General features: G+C 23.0%; 1 protein-coding gene across 2 annotated transcripts in view; it reads left to right on the top strand.

The window, feature by feature from the left end:
• LOC129611180 (protein grainyhead) overlaps positions 1 to 22024 on the top strand; it is a 249900-nt gene that overhangs the window by 142965 nt on the left and 84911 nt on the right. For both annotated transcript variants that reach the window (XM_055524173.1, XM_055524174.1), the window contains exons 8-9: positions 4847 to 4958; positions 19629 to 19723. In XM_055524173.1, the coding sequence (XP_055380148.1) occupies positions 4847 to 4958; positions 19629 to 19723 (207 nt within the window). The remainder of the gene's footprint in view (positions 1 to 4846; positions 4959 to 19628; positions 19724 to 22024) is intronic.

The raw sequence follows: 22024 nt of genomic DNA, 5'->3' as shown, positions 1-22024 counted from the left end.
TATAGGCTTTCATAATGTACTCCGAAAATTGTGAATAATTGCACTATTTAGAATAAAAATATGACTGTTTTCAATAAACTTGTGGTTTCGCCATTGTTATAATCATAGTATATCATCAAACCTACTAAAAATTGTAATGTAATTGGGTTAATATTTATGTACATAGTTCATTTTTAAAAATTTACATGAAAGAATATTTAAAAATCCTTTAAAAATTGTTTTGTTTAAACCTCACTGTATATTTAGAATCAAAATTAACTTTTCACGTTGTTAGTACGTTGCAGTTGGAAAATTTTGAGTAAGATTCAATATGTGTACTTTAATTTTAAAATGTATTCAATTTGTTATTTTGTTGATGACCAAAGAATAAGCAAAACATAATCATAGTTTAGAATAAATAACAATTTTAATTAATTATTTTTCTAATTTTAAACGCGATACGGTTGTTTGTCGAGTTGCATAATAATAGAATTAAAATTTTGGATCTAATTAGAATTGTTTTCTATTTATTACAAATCACCAGAACAACAATAATTCCTAGAACAATAATAAGTTATTTAAAATCAAATTTTTCTTATCGTTTATCATTTAAAATGAAAATATTTCTATTTTTTCTTGCATAATTTTGAAACAGTTTCAATCAAACGAAAGAAGAATGCTTACATTTACAAAATGCTTATATTTTCCCTTTTTTTTTATACATGCCATGTGTACATGAAGTCGAAACTCAGAAAAAATCCATACCATATCAAGATCACTTTGCATAATCATAGTCGACATGTGAAATCACTTATGTCATTATCTTATGCGAACATCTTCAACCAATTCAACAATAAAAGAAAATGACAAAAAAAAAATTAAAAAAAAAAGGAAAACCCCTTTAATTTTTATAAAATCTTGAAAACAAATTCATAAAAAAAAGTGTAATACTAAGCCTAGAGGACGCATAATTTTAATAGTAATAAATTCAAATGAAATGAATTGAACTTCCGTTTCTTAAGGATACACAAATAAATAAACGCATTTATTCACTTGCATGTGTATATGTATGTTTATTCTAGATTTACCATATCACATACCTATGTGAATAATAAATTATTTTTAGTATTCATTTTCTAGGGGGATCTTATAATTCTAATAAACAAATTCTTTTCCGTTATCTTGTATAAAATTTAACTTTGCTTCCAATTTTTGTTTTCTTTTATTTTATTATTATTTTTTTTTTGTACTTTTTTATAATCATAGTTAAAATTTTCATTCACCCTGAAGCACTCACTATTTTTTTAACCTTTTTTTTACTGGGCTAATGATGTTAATGTTGATGAAAGTAATGATCTTCTATAATGATGATGGCGATTATATTTATTTAAAAGAAAAAGAAGACAGGAGAAGAATTGAGAAGAAAACGAGTGAGATAGAAATAAAATGTGTGTGTTTTTTTGTTATTTATTTGTACAATTCGAAAAAATTATCCCTTCGGGGCGCTGAACTCCTTTTTCAGTTTATAGTTTGTTCCTGGTTGTTTTTTTTTTCGTTCGTCTTCGATAATAACGAAAATTGTTTATTGTGAAAGGATATTGTCAAATATAAAAGAAATGATAAGGGCGAAGAATGTTTCGATTTTTATTTTTGAAAAAAATTTTTAAAATATTTGGAAAGAGAAGTAAAAATTAGAGAACAAAACTTATGTATTCTTTTTCACTTTAAACAATATTTTTCTATTAAAATTATATGTGAGTTTATATAACGACACGGTAAAGCTTATAGAACAACACGATTCAACCATAATAAGTCCTAATACATCCCTATGGAGAGGTCTTCTTGTTTGTATGATACATGGTCGTTGGGTTGATGAACAGGCGGCATCCTCTTTCTTACTAAATCTAACAATCCACTTTTTATCATTAATCAATTGTGGTTGATTTTGATAAATATAAGAGGATTAAAATTACAGAAGCAGCAGCATTGCGTAAAAAGAAATTTTGTAATAGATAATCCACTATTCTTTACTTTAATTTAAAGTTAATTCACATTTTTCTATTGAAAAGATAGAGACCAGAAACACAAAACAAATAACAAGATTTTTAATAACAAGTTTTTTTTGTTCAATAAAAATTTTTAAAATATGAAGAAATATCTGTCAAATTATCTACGAAATTTAATAATTTTGAGAAAATTAATAAAAAGCGAAGTTTGTTCTCTCTTGTCACTATTAGGTATGTCAAAAAATTTTCGTTAAATTCGATTCATATTAAATTATTATTTTCTGTTTTGTTTTGGTTTTCAAATTTCGCATGTATTAATTACGTATAGTATACATGTATGCAAAAATACATATGCAAGTAAATTAGAGTGACCATATTTCTTTAAGAAGAAAAAATGATACATAAAAAGTTTCAATATAGCATGCGAACGAATTTTTCTACAAACTATAATATTCAAGAAATATTTATTTTGTTATAAACAATTTTTACAGTAGTACAACATAAATGTAAGCTACGTGAATGTAAACGCAAAAAAAAAATACGACAACTGCGACTAAATATTAAACAACTGAATTACAATAAAATATATACATGGTTAGCCTATTGTAAATAAACGTGGATACGTTTTTCATACGTTTATTTACGTGTGTACATCATGCGAAAATATATTCTAAAACTTTGAACCCGGAACACTTTATATTTTTATTTTCTAAAATTGAAAATATTTTAAAATCTTAAAAATTGAAAACGAGAAAATTTTAAAAGTTAATTTTGTGTTACGGTAAAAGTGAAAATTGGTTGTGTAAAATAATGAGATTATATATTATAAATTTACTTTAGATTTTACTTTGCAATCTGTACTCATTTCATGCTAAATCAATAATTTTTGCTGCAGCGACATATTAAGAGGAAAATTTTCGTTATGCGATGCTATAGCATAATGTAGTAAATGTTCAATAAGAACAAAATCTCTAAGGTAATAAAATAATGAAATAAGTAATTAAATGCAGAGCTTCTTTATTCTTAACTTAGTTTTCAAATGGTACTGGTTGCACCTGAACTATCCATCATATTAAATTTGACATGCTAAATTGAATTACGTTTGAATTTTTAGATTTAAAATGTGAATCTATTTTGAATGAACCGTCAATATGAATTAGTGTGACTCTTTATTAATCCGATTTTAAGTCAGTAACCATATAGCTTTCTCTACACAATCATGTCTGTTTGCTATTACCACCAGAAAGGTGTTAAATCAGATAGATAAAGTATATAATATGCGCATCAAAACCGTAACAATAAAAATTTTTATACAAAAGCTTAATTTAACATACACACATTGCCATGTCTATACCTCCTAGCTTTTAGTTTGAAGGACATTATAACTGTAAAATATATTGGTACTAAATCTTTTTTATTGTACAATACAAAAAGACAATCTAGATTTTTGGTTCGAGAATGAATGCAAAACGCACACATATACTAGAATTCAGAGATAAAATTCACCACATAGACGTTGTCATCTACTGATATTTACTTGTGTTTGTGTGTCACAGTATGAATGCATGTATTAAATTGGAATTGGTGTTATGATTCAGTTTTCAATTTAGCTCGGATGATCGCTACACTTTGCATTTTTGTATCTTGTTTTACTTTTTAGTTAAATTACTGACCTTCAAATGTTTTTTTGTTGTATTTTGTGGTTTTTAGCGTATAATATACGTACATAATGTAGGTATATGGTGATTTTTTTTTCTTCAGCTCATACACACAAAATGTCTTTTAAATAAAATAATAAAGCGTTTTATTTATATAGCAAGATTTTAATCATTTCTTTTTTTCTACTTTTTTTCTACTTGCTTTTTTTTCTTTTATTTATATTTTGATAAATTTTCAAAAATTGACATATTGTCATTTGAATATCATGCAAATTAGATAATAATCATTTTTTATAGTTTTTATAGCTATAGTAATCATTTTTTTTTCCATAGAAAAATTAAAGAATTAAATAGAAGAAATTAAATTAAAAGATTTATTATTAAATTTTTTATTTTTGTGTTTTGCATAGTTTTTAAACACAAATAAAAATTTTTTTTATTCCATTTCTCATAAAATGTTCTGAGGAAGTGAAAAATTGAATAAAAATTTAATTTACATACAAAAAAAAAATTAATTTTAATAACGTCATTTTAAATATAAAAATAATAAAAAAAACCCCATTAACATAATTTATGGTCTCACTTTTTTTTGCAAAAAAAAAATTTCCTGGACATTTTTTTAATTCCTGCTTTTCACTTTTTAATTTTAAAATACTTAAGATTTTTTTTAGATTTTTTTTTGTTAAATAAAACAAATACAATCGTTTCCGATATTTATTTTTCTAATAATTTATTAACTCTTTCGGGTACCACACCCCATTATTATTCACTGATATTCATTGGCTCCATATTAAGTATTCAGTAATGTAAACAATTCTGTCTAAAACGAACTTTTATTTAAAAGTTAATTTATATAATTTGGACACCTTAAATAGGCAAAGGCATATTACATGACGTATATGATCCTCTAGGCAGGCGTATTATCAAAAAATAGAACTATTAAAGTGGTATAAGTGACTAGAGGAAAAGCGATAAACAAATAGTAAGAAATTTTTTGTTAAGACTTTTGGTACCAAGGAACCCTAGAAATACGTTCTAACGCTAGAAGTTCCTGACTCCAAAATATGTAAATTAATTAAGTTTTTCTTTTGTACAATAAAATATTCAAAATTATTTTAATAGATACTTGAATTGCCCCTATCTATAATAACTTCACCGTACACAAAATTTTTAATTTATTTTTTTGTTTCTTTTAATTTTTAGAGTGTCATTATGTTAATGTTTAGAGAAGAAAAATCACCAGAAGATGAAATTAAAGCTTGGCAATTTTGGCATAGTCGGCAGCATTCTGTTAAACAAAGAATATTAGATGCGGGTGAGTAGAAACAATTTTGCTTTTTTTCAATTTAAAAAAACACTTCTTTTATATTTTTAAAAATTAATTTAATATATCACCAATAATCAATATTTATTATTTTACTACAAAGTAATCAGATGAATGGAAATTATTTATCTAAGAATGAAATCAATAAAAAAGAAAAAAATAATTTTATTCGAAAGGAGCTATCTATATTTAAATATTTTAATCATAAAGAATAATTTCCTCCATAATTCAAACAAATCTGTGTATACAATTTTATTAAAAGATAGAAAACATATAGTTTTTCTATGTAAGCAATAAAATGGCCTGTAGGAAAATGATTCGCTCATTTGAAAACCTCCCATAAATTTTATCAAAAAATATTAAAATTTTTATCAAAAATCTTGTACGTATAGAAGAATATAAATCTCTCTTTAATATTTTTTTTTATTCCTTTCGTTTATGAAATTTTATGTATGTATACTTGTATTTTTATGTTCTCATAATACATACTCACATGGATTTATAGCATCAAAAACGATAGATAGATTTTATGGTTAATTATTTTTTTTTCCAAAGACTTATTAAAATCTTTATTTACAGATTTAAAATTATGATAATTAAAGTTTAAGAGGAAAAAAAATTAATAAAATATTTTTATAAGTGTAAATAGAATAACATGCATATAGAATTTTTAGAAGAAATATTTAAATAAATACTTGGGGATGATATGCAATTTAAATTCCTATGTTATGAAAATTAATAAAATTTAGATATTTTTTAAACATTTTTTCGAATTTATGTGATTTTCAAAAAAATTTTCAAATAATTTCTTTAATTTACCAAAAATATTTCGACTGCGTACTGGCCATATTTAAACATTTTTGAATTAAAGTCGGGAAACCCTGACATCAAATTGCAAAAATAATGTGTAGTCCGGAATTGGAATTATCGAATGTGGAATTTCCCTCCCTCATTATTTATTTGTAAATATTTGAACATTTTTAATAGTATTGTCATCATTGAATTTTTTGAGAAAAATGAGGTGATAAGATTCTTCTTTTTATTTTTATTGTGAAAAATAGTTTATCAATTAATTTTTGTGAAGAACCATGACCGGCCATATTTGCAATAATTTTTTATTAAAAAAAAATTAACTGATTTGACCCGTTTCATATATACATAATAGGAAAAAAATCGTACATTTTTCGGTTTTAATATAAATTGGTTGTGGAAATAGAGGACAACCTCAGTGGATTATGCGATTCGAGATAAGAATTTTTAATACTTTTAATTTTTTCATAATAAATCATAGTTAAAAATTAAAAGAAAAATCTCCTTTTTTATTGAATTTTTTTTTTTTTCAAAAAAAAAATGAAAATTTCGTAATCCCACAATATCGTTGATTATAACAACTCTATAAGTCCAGTGTATTTTCTTTTTTCTTAATAATTATTATTACTATCATGATCATATAATAATGAATATCATCATCATCACCATCATCATCATCATCAATTCGATGCGTCTGTATTATCCTCATCATCCTTATCCTAACTTTCATATAAACATCATAATCAATATCAGTGTGCGCATTGTATTTATTTATTAGTTCGTTTTTATATTGACCCGCAGTTTTGTTTTCTGCAATAACGCCAATAAAATACTTAAATGAAATGATGATGGCGGTAATGTTTACAGGTGATTTTTTTTTGCGTTTTTCTTTTATTGGAGGTATAGCTTTTCTTTTTATTATATAAAATTGTTCACATATGTTTTATATTATTAATTATAAATTATATATTTTATTGTACTTGTACTAAAAAAAGAAAATGCTAGTAAAAAGGTAAAAAAATAAAATAAAATTGAAAAGATAATTAAACATGATTGTCAAATGATCGGTGAAAACTGAAAAGTGATTATAAACGATTATTTATTTACCAAATAAAGATATTGTTCTATTAGTTGCTAAGTTAGTAATTCGATAATAAAAATTTAAACAAGAACCTATGTATTACTACGAATTTGATGAAAAACAAGCTATGGAAGAAATTTTAATAAACTTTAAATAAAGTTTGAACGAAATCGTAAAACTTTTGACTGTAAATCTCTTTACTTTTTGCAAAAAGTATTTTGGCGAAACTTTTATCGGAGGAGTAAGCTATCAAAAATACAAACCATAATAGTGCTTCTTATCAAAACAAATATTTTATATCAATAGCAAATTAGTTAAAGTTTTGAATAGATAAGTGTCTTATAACAATAAAATCCAAATTTTTATAAGTTATTTATTCTTCCTCAACAGTAAACCGAACTGAACATAATCTATTAATCCCTCCTACTCTTAATTAAACTCTCATCGGCCTCATTATTAGCTTTATGACATGTTAATAATATCACATTTGGTTATGAATATGAACAACCTCTTTTACGAAAAAATTAGAGGAATTTGATTTGATTTTTTTATCTTTGGAATTAAGCATTTTTGCATTCGAAAAATTGTTCTGCATCCAAAAATAATCGAAAATCTTTTCAGCAAAAGTTCATCTTCCTTACCATTTTCATTTCCCTTAGTAAGCGGCTATTATTTTCTTAAGAGTTTAATTTTTGTAAATAGTAAAAAGACGTCAAACAAACAAAAAAAAAGGCAAAAATAAAAGAAAAATTCAAAAAATTAATTGAAAATCTTTCTGATTTAAAGATTAGAGGGCCAAGTCCTACCATTCTTTCAAATTCAATCATAATATAATAAAAATGTTGTCGATGTATTAATTTTATATCAACAATCGTTTTACACTAATATTTATAATTTTTATGTTATTAATTTTTTCCCCATTTATTTATTTTCCATATACAAACATACATTATAAATTTTAGTATTGATTTTAATAAATAGAATGAAGGTGTAATTTTTTAAAAAATTTCTGATTGTAAGTGCAGTAATTGATTTCGAAAATATTTTGAAATATAAATATTGTATAGCTGTCCTGTTGATTTTCTCATAAATAAGGAAATATATCTATAACATACTTGCATATAGTTAACGAAGTCTAGAACGCAACTCGTATAGATTTATTCCTAGTTTTCGGCTCGTCACTTTTTTGTGACTCTTTGTAATTTTCGTTTTGCGCCTAATTTTTCGATTAAAAAATTGCAAATTCCAATTAACAAATTTTCTTCTCTGTCTCTCTCCCTTTCTCTCTGTCTTTCCCTCTCTTCAACCTTTTTTTCTGCCCTTCTCTGTCTCTCTTTCTTTGCTCCTTTCACTACAATCTCCCTTTTTCTAATTTTGTTTTATAAGAAAAATGGTGTGAAATGAAGTGTAAAGTTTTAATTAACCGATATTAGTTCTGTTCTAATAAGGTTCTTGAAGGCTGAGAAAATAAGGCTGTAAAAATGTCAAATAGATGTAATACCCTCAAGGAACAGAATTTTCCTTATAATTTTTAACTTGTTTTTTTGAGCTATAAAATTAAAACTCATACTCAAGATTCAATAATCCTTTTAAATGGCGTCTTTTAAGTCTCGTGTGGGATATTACAGTTAACGATGAAAAAATTGTGCTGTGCTGTTTGTATTTGCTTTAAGTACAAATTTTTATATGAAAAAGAAGATTTTAACTTTAAGATAAATCAATGAATTGTTTTTTTTTTATTTTATTCTTCATTATTTTTTCTTATAATTTAAAGACATATTAAGTTTTTTTTTTGATTTTATCGCAATATTTTTAAACGATTTAATTATTTTTTTTTGCAGTGGGTATATTTGCACATAATATGTATGTAAATATATACACAGATATATTTCTATAAAATATTTAATTTTATATAGAAAAATTTATGAATTAATATATTAAAAAATAACATGAAAGGTAACAAAGAGGTAGGTACTAAATAGTAGTTAAAATATTTGCAAATATTGCAAAGTATTAATTATTAAAAAATTACTACCCGATCGTTTACATGTACTTTGCTTGTTTAATTCAAAAAATAATGTATAAAAAGTAAAAATTATAACATTATTTTTACCTTATACTACTTCTTTCATTATAAACTTACTTTGTAATTAAATATAGTTTTTATTAATGGATTAAAAAGCGCTTGTTGTTAATAATTACAATAACAGTAAATGTAATTATTATTGTTATTACCTATGCAGGTGTTTCTTACTATTAAAAGATATTTTAAATTATGATTCTTGACTTAAGAATTATAATGTAGAACAATATCTTGCATACATATATTTCAAAGAAATAATTCAGAATTAGTATATCCATAGTAAAAATCAGAGAAAATATTCTCTTCTTATTGAAATTTAATAATTTTATTAAATATGATCATAATATTATTTACAAAAGTTTTTGAAATATTTTAGAAGTTTGAAACTGTCTGATTAAAAAATTAGGGGTTTTAATGTTAAAGTTTTAGTTTTATAGAAATTCGTAGAATTAAGATTAAAAATCAGTTTAATGCTTATGAAATTTTGTATTTTCCCAATTAATAATTGCACACTTTTACTAATTACACACATACTATTGAAAAATTACGGCTATGTATTTTCATATATCAAAAACGATAGAAGAGTGTATGTGACTGTATCACGCAAATCGCAGGTCATTAATTTGAAATTTTAAATTTATAAACAAACCTTATAAAAACCCCTTTCCATATTTTTATTAATTATAACAACTCCAGTTATTTTCACTTAATAATTTTTATCACTTATTTTATTATAAAATGGTTTCACCTAACATTAATAATTTTATTTTATTGCTATTTATAATTACTTAATTTCTTTAATTCGAAATCAATTTACAAATCATTTAACATTTTAATTTTCTCTAATTCATATATCATCCTTTTATATGTTTTAATTTAATTGAAATTATATCCTGTTTAAATTGAGTTATTTTAATTATTACTTTTTTAATGCATTAGGTAATCTAATTTTAAATACTATATATAAATAAGTGCAGATATTTAAGCATGATTATAATTTAATTTAATCATCAAAAGCGAGAAAAAATATAATAGTTTTAATGTAATGTAAAGCGTTAAAAGCCTTTGAATTGATTTTAATATTGGTTTTGTTTTTTTTAAATTAACTTTTTAACTGTTATACTGTTAATATACTGGATTTTAATTTTATAACATTATAGCTTATAGAGCTAAGAATTTGTTTGTACACAAAATATTTGTTATCCTTCTTCTCTCCTAGAAGAAACATAGGGGCTGGTGTATAATATCGTAAAAGATGAACCAGTTTTCGGACGTCATTTAATGTATTAGATAGGTGACGAGCTTACAGTAGTTTTTTCTTTACATTATTTTTTTATTTTGCAGGTATTTATCTGGATATTATCGAAATATGACAATTAGTTAATATTAATTTTTTTTATTTTATATGTAATTTATATAAAGCTATATAATATTGAATATAATTTTTATATTGACCTGATCAGGCGTTGAATTCGAGACGCTTCAGTGCAATAACCACTGCATGATCGTGTATGATGGTCGTGTATGATTTGTATTCAATCTCAAATTTGTAAGGTGTACTAAATTATAATTTCGGTACTAAATATAGCTACCAAAAGTTCGACAAAATTTCCTAATATTTTTTTAACACTTTAAACTCCGAAAGTCCATAGTGTCTTGACTGATTTAAAGTGTGTATTTGGAAGTTATCAGATTTTATAAGCTTTAAGCACAGTATTAATTTTTTTAATATCATAAAGCTGATGATTTTTTACAAAAACTGTTAAAATTTCTAAAATTGTTTATAAATTCTTGTAAAAATAGGCTGAAACTGTTCATTTGGCATAATAGTTTGCTGATGGTTAACTTAAATTTACTTTGTTTGAATCAACAAAGACAACATACATATTTTACAAACTGCATTCACCAAAAAATTTCTCATTTTCAACCTCAGTAATGGGGCCATATTCATAATAATTTTTGACTACATATTTAGTTATTGTAGTTCATATTAATGAAGTCTAATTTGAAACCCAATCTTTCGTTTTAATACAATTTTAAAATTTATTCTCCTCAAATTTGTATATATGATTTCTTCATTTGCGAATTCTAGGGTTAAAAATTGATATAAAAGAGCAATTGAAAATTTGTAAAGAATTTTATATTTTGTAATATTTGTATAAAATTTTATAAATTGCCAACCTAATGATAATTATTTAATATTTCTAATTATTTTTTTTAATATTTATTTGATTAGTGTAAAAAAAAAAGTTATTGAAAAAAAAATTGCTTTCATTAAGTGGGGTTTGCAATTTTTAATTTATTTCAATTGAATGCGTTTATTTTTTTTTCTTTTTACTCTATACTAAATCGCATTTATTATTAAGACATTAAAAAAAAAAAATAAAAATTAAAAATTATGGAATGCCTCTGATAGTATAGGGAATTTTTAAAATATTTCCTAAATGCATTAGTTAGAAAGTTAATAGAAATATTAATTAAAAATTTTTGCAATCTAGTTTCTATTTTTCTACTCCTTTTACGCGTTTATCACTTGATAAATGAAAAGAAACGAAAAAAAGGTATAATTAGAAGAAGAAAAAAAAATTAATTAAGTTATTTAGTTAATTAACAGGTTTAACTTTTTTTTTTTGTGAATGACAGTTGAAAAGTGGTTTAAAACGATTACTTTATAGATTTCTATACAAAATACATATATAAATGTTCGTACGTAAAGGTGTTATATGTGTTTTTTCATACATACAAAATATTCCTTACATTAACATTAACATACCTTGTAATTTCATATGCATTAGTTTTTGTCCATCAATTACTTATATATTTTTGTATCTTCTCTTCTTAACATCTTTCGAAAAGTATAAGGCCTGACATTTTGCTATTATTTAATGCTAAATAATAATATTATGTGAAATTAAAACAGTTATACACATATAATAAGTATATAGGTACAAAACTGCATTTATAATTGAATTAACAGTTTTAATTTCCATTAATTGAAGCAAACTCATCATGTGCGCATAACTATAATAATATTGAAAGACATCAAATTTTTATCGCAATAAAATGAAATTGTGTTAAGTTTTTTTTCCCATACAATGTTTTCGATTTAAGTAGACTTTAATGCAATATAAATATTCATTCCTAAATGCATTTGCTTTTATATAGAGAATTTTCTATATTTTTTAGTTCTGTAACAAAAATTTTGCTTGATGATTGCTAATTTACTGCAATTGTATATTAAAAGTTTGTTGAATATGCACAAGAATTTTAAGATAATTTCACAAAATAGTGATTGATCTATGCGTTTTTGCTTATAATTTCCGTCTCAGGAAGCTTTGAATAACATTTTTATTTTAAAAACGACTAATAAAGGTCTTGAAAATTAATGTTTTCGAAATAATAATCATTCTATAAGTTTAGTAAAATTTAATAAATATTTACTTAGAGTTCATTTGAATATTTAAATTCTTAGAATTTAAAAAATTCAATTAACCGATTTAAGAATGACTGACAACTAGGTTGCCTCAAAAAGTTGTACAAAATTACGATTTATCCGTCACAGAAAAATACATTTTTATTCAACATGTGACCAGCATTACAACGCCTCCCTCATTGTTTGCAATGTGATCGATAACAATTAATCTAAAACATAATTCTACGCAATTGTTCACAATGAAAATTGTATTTAATTGCAATAGCTGAGCTTACATCATCGCAATAAATCAAGAAAAAAATTATTAAATTAATACTGTTATTAATTATTTAATGTTGTTTTTGTTGTTGCTTTTATTTTCATATTAATAATATTTGCACCTGTGTTGCTTTATATTAAATCGCAACTATTAATTTATTTATTCTCATATTTACGTTTTCTCTTTTTTATTCCATTTATTGTTTAATCCTCATAGTATTTTCTTATTCGATTTACAGAAAAAAACAAATCTTAAATAATTTATAACTAATAAAGTTAAAACAAAAAATATTTGTATAAAAGTTTCTGTATAATAGTTTTGTTATTTTTCTTTTTTACTTTATCCAAAGTCAAGTCAAAAGTCCATAATTTAATTGGCATTTTTAATCTTTCAATATAGCGCGTATACTCGTATTACATTGCCAATTTATTCTTTTTTTTTAAACTATGATTTGATCTTATACAGGGTGAAAACAATTTACTGCACCGAAAATTAGCAAAAGAACAAAAATGAAACAATTTTATTTTCTTATGGAATCTTATTTACTCTCGAGAAATTAGTCTATGACTTAATTTTTGCTCAATTTTTGAGTAATTATTACTCCATTGACTAATTTTTACATAATGCTATAGATTTGGTGGAGTAATCTGTGCAGACTTTTTCAACTTTGTTTTTTACAAATTTGGACTTTTCCAGTAGAAAGAGTCTGAACTCTTTTAAAACATTTATTTTGAATCACACAATTTGAAATTATTAAAATTATTATTTCGAAAAGAAAAGCATTTCAAATGTTTTATGTCAAATAAATTTAAATCAATTCATAATATTTTTTTATTTGTTATAATTGTTGGAATTTATAATTAAACACAAATATAGTAAGTGAAAATTATTATAAATGCAATTAATATTGCATTCAATATAATAAAAACAAAATAATTTTGATTATTCAAAAGTTCTTGTATCAAATAACAGAAACTGACATCTATCAGAAATAAATGCCATAAAAAGGAGAAAATTCGTACATATGTACATACAAATAATAATGTCTGATATCATATACATATATGTATGTACAAAAAAAAATATTTACAATTTTGATGTGAAAGAGAAGCAGTCAGATATAAGAAGAACATAGATGAAAAATGAATATTGTGAATATTATTTTAAAGGAAAATTTAAGTAAGGCGAATTACAAGTAAGTGGAAAAAAGTGAAATGAAGAGGGAAATTAGTTAAGAGTCCATCATCGCATAAAAATTCAATTTAACAATTTTGTTTTCTTTTTGTTTATTTTCCATTACAATTGTTATTATTTCTGACTATTAATTAATATTTCTCATTATTTAACTTTAATAGGTGTAAATTCGTAGTTACGTTTTCATTATTTATTTACACGAATAGAGAAAAGAGAATACGCGCGCAAATATTTTATAAAATTAATCATTATTATTATTACACATTATTTCCTTTTCTTATATTTAAGATCAATCCTGCTTCTTTACTCTCGTATTTAGGAGAGAAGATTTATATAATAGTAATTCTTCAATCGATTCTCGAATTTCGACTGCAAATAACCGTATAGTACGGAAGGTATAGAATCGAATTTTGCATAATTCGAGTATGAACAATAACGTAAATGCACTTCGTGTTAAAGAAACACAGAAAAACTGTTATTAGAAATATGTTGATCTGTTTGTCTGTCTTTACACTGTGGTGTGTCAGTTTCGACTAAACCGATTTGCACATGAAATTTAGTGGCAGACTGAAAACTATAGATGAGCTTTTCCAATGTGGTGGATATTAAAAACTTTTTATTTTAAATTCTGACTTTATTAACTAATAAAGGTTTTCCATCCTGTTAAAAAATTTCAATTCTGGTAAATGGACATTGACTAGTGGCCCATTTTTCAATATATTTATAATTAAATAAAAGGCAAATTTTCTACAAATTTAATATATCAGCTTTGCTTACAGAGCGAACGAAAACGCAATTTCCACATTCCATTCTGCTTGTTTGGGAGAGCCTTTAATAATGCTCCAAGCTCCACTAATCTTAAAATTTAAATTAATTTTTATGAAAAAAAATGTTCGCTCTTTTGCATTATTTGTTTGCCTCCATAATACAGGGCGATATTTCAATATAGTGTCAATGAAGCTATTATGCATGAATTTTAAAAGCACCATTTAAACAAAGCAGTGGCTGGCTTTAAATTTAATAAATACTTTTAATGAGTTTGAAAAATAATCTACAATCAATTGTATAAATTATAGTATTTGACCAATTGTTTCCAAAAAAATGGAATGCCCGAATTCATATTTCAATTTTATTTTACTTTTAATTTTAACTAATTAAAGACCCAGAGTATTAAACACAATTTTTTTTATTTTATATTTCAACATTTTCAACATCAGGTTGAATAAAATCATAGAGTCTAAGATACCTTTGTTGTATTGCAGAAGCGTTCTTTCATATTATTTTTGTGTTTGATTTTTAATATACTATTCAAGTATGCTAGTTGTGATATGAAAATATTTGAGTAAAATTCTTTAAAAATATTTATATGGCTCTTTTATATTATATTAATATAAATGATTAAGATTAATACATTCTTAACTTTAATCTTTCGAGAGAAGATGAAATAAGAGGTGTTTTATACTTATAAATTGTATGTATGATTATATTGTATCAAATGTATGAATAAGTAGATGGATACTTTCGGTACTTGCACATAATGTAGCATTGTATTTTAGACATAGTTGAATTTAACTAAGTCTTTGAAAATTCATACATTGATGTTGTTACATTAGTTGACTGATTAATTGGTCAATTTATGGAATCAGTTTTGAAATTTATTTAAAATTTTAAAATCATTTAAAAATTTCTACAATATTAATTCTGTTTTTACTATAATTTCACATCGTAAATTCAGAAAATTTTTAAAAATTTTAAAACCTATAACCCTTAAACAAGTCTTCGACTATAGTAATCTTTGAAATATGCATTGAATTTATCCAGTCTTTGCTAAAATGTTCATTAATAAACGCTATCAATTATATTTTTGGAAAATATTACTTTTTTTATATATAATAGTAATTATAACTCTTAAATCAATTTAAATTGGATATGTGACAGTAACACTTAACATTTGATTAGCGTGTGACTTTTTTGTTTTAATTTTCAAATAAATATTAATACTTAGAGTAAATAAAAACACCTGATTATATTTTGTTTTACCAATAAATTTAAGAATAAAAACTGAACGCTCACTTTTTAATTACTATATTATTGAATATTCATTTTATAGTAGGTAATATGAATGCGAATATACCCATATGTGAATGCTTACACATTTATATATAATTATGCATGTGTTGTATATATGCATATAATGAAACCGTCAGTTGTTGTAAGCATATTATGCTTGAATAAATTTCCAATGGCACACATTAAAGTCAATTTTTTGAATATCTTTTTTTTTTACATTTTAAATAGTAAAAAAATTTTTTGCCAGCATAATTTTTATATTAAAAAGATTTATGCAGCACCCGTAAATGCAAGCCACTGCTTATACATATTGTATTTATGTAAAAGTTATAAGGTCTTTCAAACTCATATACATACATATTTCGTTTTTAATTAAATTATTTTTTTATTAGGAGGTTTTATGCAGAATTTCGAAAATGCATAACTGGAAATATAACAAAATAATAGAATCTTTTGATAATATTTTGAAATCCGTATGAGATCAGACGGAAATGTCAATTATATTCGATTGCATTGCTCGAAATTTAATAAATTACAATGTGAGAAGATACGAGAACGAAAAATAATTAAATTAAGGAAATTAAAATTTTTCTCTTCTCTAATTGTACCATTTGGTGTCATTGGTGTTGGTTGGTTGATTTTCTCTTACGTTCTAATTCTAAAAATATTCTTTTTATTTCAAACAAATCATTAATCGATTAGGCGCATCTATTTTCGAGGGTGCAAATATACTTTTGCATTATTATTTTATTTTCAAATGAATAAGAATTAATTTTTAAATTTTTTTATAAATGCATCTGTTATATACCTTATAAATAAAAAATAAAAGTAAATAATTTAAAACTAAAATATCGCGAATTAAATTGAATATCAATTATTTTTCTGATTTAAATAATTTCAATTTATTTATTTATACTAAAATCAAATGAGTAATTAAAAATCATATATCAAAATGATTGATAATAGACGAAAACATTTTAAGTCAAATAAAAAATACAAAACTGAAAAAAATAACAACACGCGGCAATAAAAGAAAAAAAAAATCAATTTTGTTTCAAGTATTTGCGATTCGAAAATCAAACGCTAAAAAGTCAAAACAAAAATAATAACATTAGAATTGTGTTTTGTTTTTGTTTTTGTTATTTTTTAATGTTAATGATCAATTGAATATTAATTTTATTTTGTAATTGAAAAAAAAAATTGATTAAAATAAGTGATTTTGCAAAAACTTTAAGTTTGTTTTTTTTTCGTAAGTTATTTTTGGATGATTCTTAAATTGGACACGTTTGTAAGCTCCAAAAATTTTCCTAATCAGGAATGGTATTATAGTACAGTTATTATTATTCTAATGTCAGTTATCAGTTTATATATAGAAAATGTGGTTGTTTTGTCTTCGATAACCGATAACCCATCTTATACCGTAAAAATATTAAAATTGCATACCAATGGGAGTTTCTATGAATGATTTAATTTAAATTAATATTTTTGAATTTTTACCTTTCTTGCTCACACATTTTCTGAGATTACAAATGAAAAAATTTGGATTAATTTAATCGAAAATAATTTGATATTTTTAATATTTATAAAAAAATATTTAAATGAAATTTTAAATTACGTGCATGAAAAATATTACTGTAATTAAAAATTTATTATTAAAGAATGCAAGCTATTTTGACAAGATTAAAAAAAATAAATTTTAAGGCAAATTTGTACTGAGGTAGTTATTGTCAACGATAGTTAATATTGTGTAGATCATTCGTTATGATGTATGTAAGCATGAGTTAATGAAACATATTTTGAAGAAAATATTTCGAAATAAATATATCGAGTACTCCAGAACTGGTTTTACAGTTTTAAACAATTTTTTTCTGTAAGGTCAATTTATGAATTTAGTCCACTTTCAACTTAAATTTAAAATTTTCTTAAATCAGATATTAAATTTTTACTTTTACTGTTCCGAAATAATTAAAACAAGCGTAATTTCGCTAATTTACTCTCGAATAACAGTTGTTTAATATTTTCTAAAACTGCCGAAAATGTTCTGTTAATCAAAGAAACAAAATGTTACAAGCGTAGCAAATTTACTTAGATATTGTTATTAAAATTTAATTATTAATTCAATTATACTATTACAACAACCACGTACGAAATAATAAAAAAAATTAAAAGCGAAAATAAAAATAAAATAAAAAAATTATACATCCACACATAATATCGTGCAATATACACATATTTATATACTTACACACATTAAAAGTAATTCAAATTTTTTTAATTTTCAAAATCCCAATGTATACTATATTTTTTCAATTTTATTTAAAATTTAATAACTATGACTTTTAATTCAAGTACAATATTATAATAAATTAATTATACTGATTTTAATAGAATTTCATATATATTTTATATTTTTAAATTATAACTCTTGTTTTTATTGTTATAAAAAATTTTTTCTCTTATTTAATTAAAATCCAATTTAATTCTTTTAATTAAAATTTTAATTTGCTTGTTATATAAAATAAATGTAGTATATACGATTATTATATATGTGTGTATATGCAATGATATACAATCATGCAAAATAATAATTTCAAAATAGTTAAAATATAAACTTCATATATGAAACAACAATATAATTAAATAGTTTTGATTAATGAAGCAGGTGTAAACTAATTCTATTATTAAATGAGTTTTTTTTATTTAACTATATTTTTCTTATAAAACAATAAAGTATTTATGTTTATAATAAAATATACTTTTTATTCTAAATTATAGACGAATAAAATATAAAGAATGTGGAGTAGTTTCTTTATATATAAATTAAAAATTTAAATTATTGATAAATTGTAAAATATGACAGAAATAGGTTAAAATTATTAGCTCTCTGACATGATTTATTTAAGGTGGATTAGCCAACTAAAGTTACTTAATTATTTCAAATTGAAATGAGATATGTTATTGAAGTCATTAGAATTAGTTCGGTTATGAATATGAACAAATTTACTTTGCAACACAATTTATTGACACGGAGGGAGACATTTAATTTGCTAAAGTTTTACGGTCAATATTCTATTTGATAAAAATTTGCTTTTAGAACAATAATACTCGCCGTCTTTACTCCCCCTTTTTACGTAATTCCTATATAAAGAAAGAAGTTGTAACTATACGTAAGTGGAATCATTTTGAACAAGTTAGAATAAGTCTATCCCCCCTACATATTATTATCGTGAATCGCTATTAATTCCGAAGTCATACTCAACATAACTCATTTTAGTATTGGATTAGTTTTACAATTTTCATGCTTTTAAAATGAAGTACTATGAAACATTTTTATGTTTTATTCTTAATTGTAATTCTTAAAGAAAATAACTCTTTAATATTTTTAAACTACACATGATTTCAAAAAAAAAATAATTATTGCTGAATATTATAAACTTTAATAGTAATTTTTTATAAATGGAAATAGGTCATGATAAAAGTTTATTATCGTAAAAACAATATTTTATTTATTGTTTTAACTACTTATATTGAATGTTCTAAAATTATAAAAAATATATTAGTTGTATTAAAATTCTAATAAAATTTTTTACAATATTTAATTGTAATAGCTATTCATTTAGCAATGTTAATTAATTAAAATTATATAAACTTTAATATTATTTCATTTTTTTCCCCATTATTCTAAAAAAAACATTAAAAAAATAATATAATTTTTAATTTTAATATTACAGATACAAAAAATTCCGTTGGTTTAGTTGGTTGTATAGAAGAAGTAGCACATAATGCTATTGCAATTTATTGGAATCCATTGGAAAGTTCAGCTAAGGTTAGTAATTTTTTAATAATTTCGATTAAATTTTTAATTTCAATATTTTTGAAAAAAATTTTTTTTTATGACATACGATTTATTAAATTATATATATATAATAATAACTTGGTTAACATTCCCCCAAATTTTTCGATGTTTTTAAATTGTGTGTATAATTTCGAATTTTCTTAATTTCTAATCGACTTAAAAATGTATGGGATATCGTTGCTCTTGAAGAAATTTAAATTTTAGTAAAATGTAAAATATTTTATAAAATTTTTCTCAAATTCTTCACATTCTCCTTTCAATATTTTCAAGGAACATTTAATTTGTAATTTTAATATTCTATATGTGTTTTCAACATTGTAATCTACATTTTACATTTTGGCAGTACAAATAAGAAAACGAACTAAAAATTTAATTGAAATTATTACTTAAATAAATAAAAATTAAATTTTTATGAATTAAATTCATAAATTGATCATTTCTTTTCAAACAGTTTTCCCCCATTCTCTATTTAATATAGCAGGAAGAAAGGAAATTTTCTTTAATTTATAAATTTTTTTCGCGTGTGCTAGAAATTATTTAAGAGGAAGCAAAATAACAAATAAATTAATGTCAGAAAAGAGAAATTTGTTCTAATAATAATAACAAAAATTATCTATTACATACTATATTTACTATAAAATCGTTCTATCGTGTGTCTATACCTTGAAGGTGAATATTCATGCAAATTGCTTTATATAGTACATAATCACCTATTTTGATATATGGTTCTTTTATATTATATGAAATGAAAATTATATTTAATACTCGTAGACTTTTATTAAAATTTTTTGCAATAAATTTTGTAAAGATGCTTAAACAATTTTCTGAATTTAAAATTTTTTAAAGGGTTTCATTATGTTATTACTTTGAATAAATCATATCGTAAGATTTTTCATAAAAAAGAAAAGATTGTTTACGTGCATGCATAAAACATTATATTTGATACAATAGTAATCACATAAAGAACAAAGATTTTAAATAGAAATAGTATTCAAACTAATTCTTTATAATTAATTAAAACTCGTTTAATGGTTGAAAACTCGTAAAATTTATTTAGTGTAAAGTTACGTTTAAAATATTTCGGTTTTGAAGGCGATTTGCCGTTCGAAATCAGCTGATATTCGGAGCAAAAGAAGGGAATTCACTTTGTAATTTAGGAGAGATTTTTTGCTTTCGTATCCTAATAAATTCACAAACACAATATGATAAAAATCTGTCAATGGAACTCATTTAATTTTGATTAAACTTAAATTTAAATTGTTAGCTTATAACCTTATTGTTGTCAAGCTACTGTAGTATTTTCAAAATCAATTTTTGATTTCAAGCTAATACCCATGAAATGCAAATACATTGTGCATAAATACAAAAATTTAAAAAAATCTTGTATGTACATGTATTTTATAACAGTTGCTTAAATTATGTTTTTTTAAACTTCGTACTCAAAGTGCACGAGTATGCGTTATAAAATAATTACTTTAATATTTTAATTAAAATATAACAGAAAATATATTATTTGAACTCTTGTGAACTACAAATGTATATTAAAATATAAAATTACCATAACATACTGGAAAAATTTTTTTACTAAAATTCTAACATAAACTCTTTAGTAGAATTCTCTTGCCAATACAAAAATTAATACTGTTCATAAAACAAAATAAATTTCAATTAAATATTAATTTTAAATGATAATTTTTTAATATAGTTAATTATTTAAAGTACATATGTGTATTTATTAGTTATGTAAAATTACATCGGTAAAAAACATTTTATGACAGCATAGTCACAATTAGATGTACGAAGTATTGCGCTGTATGATAAACATTGAGTTAGCAAAAAAAATGTCAAATAAAAATAAAATATTAAAAATAATTACGTACTCGTGTTATATGAATTAATGTATAAAAAATAAAAATACATTATATTTGTATATGCATATGATATGTGTGTATGCATGTAGAACACGGCTATTACTGTATATATCAGTATATATGCATATAATGTAATTAAGGTATACCAGCAACAATTTTTTAACTTGTTAATAATTTTGCTCTACAATAATTGTCATATCCAATTATAGACTAAATATATTGAACTTAAGCTGTACAATACTGGTGTATGTCTATAAAATCTATGTAAAAATTGCTATGTTTGCAGCTCAATTTTTGCAAAAGATGAAAAAATTCATTCTATTTATTCTGTAAAAATTATATATTGTTGATGTAGTATTACAACTACACCCTCAGTTATTCCGTATTGCAGTTTTTTATA

Source organism: Condylostylus longicornis, unplaced genomic scaffold (genome assembly GCF_029603195.1).
Source record: "Condylostylus longicornis isolate FDR11 unplaced genomic scaffold, ASM2960319v2 ptg000048l, whole genome shotgun sequence".
Classification (NCBI taxonomy): Eukaryota; Metazoa; Arthropoda; class Insecta; order Diptera; family Dolichopodidae; genus Condylostylus; species Condylostylus longicornis.
Note: the sequence above shows the minus strand (reverse complement) of the source record. Positions and strands in the feature narration are given on the sequence as shown.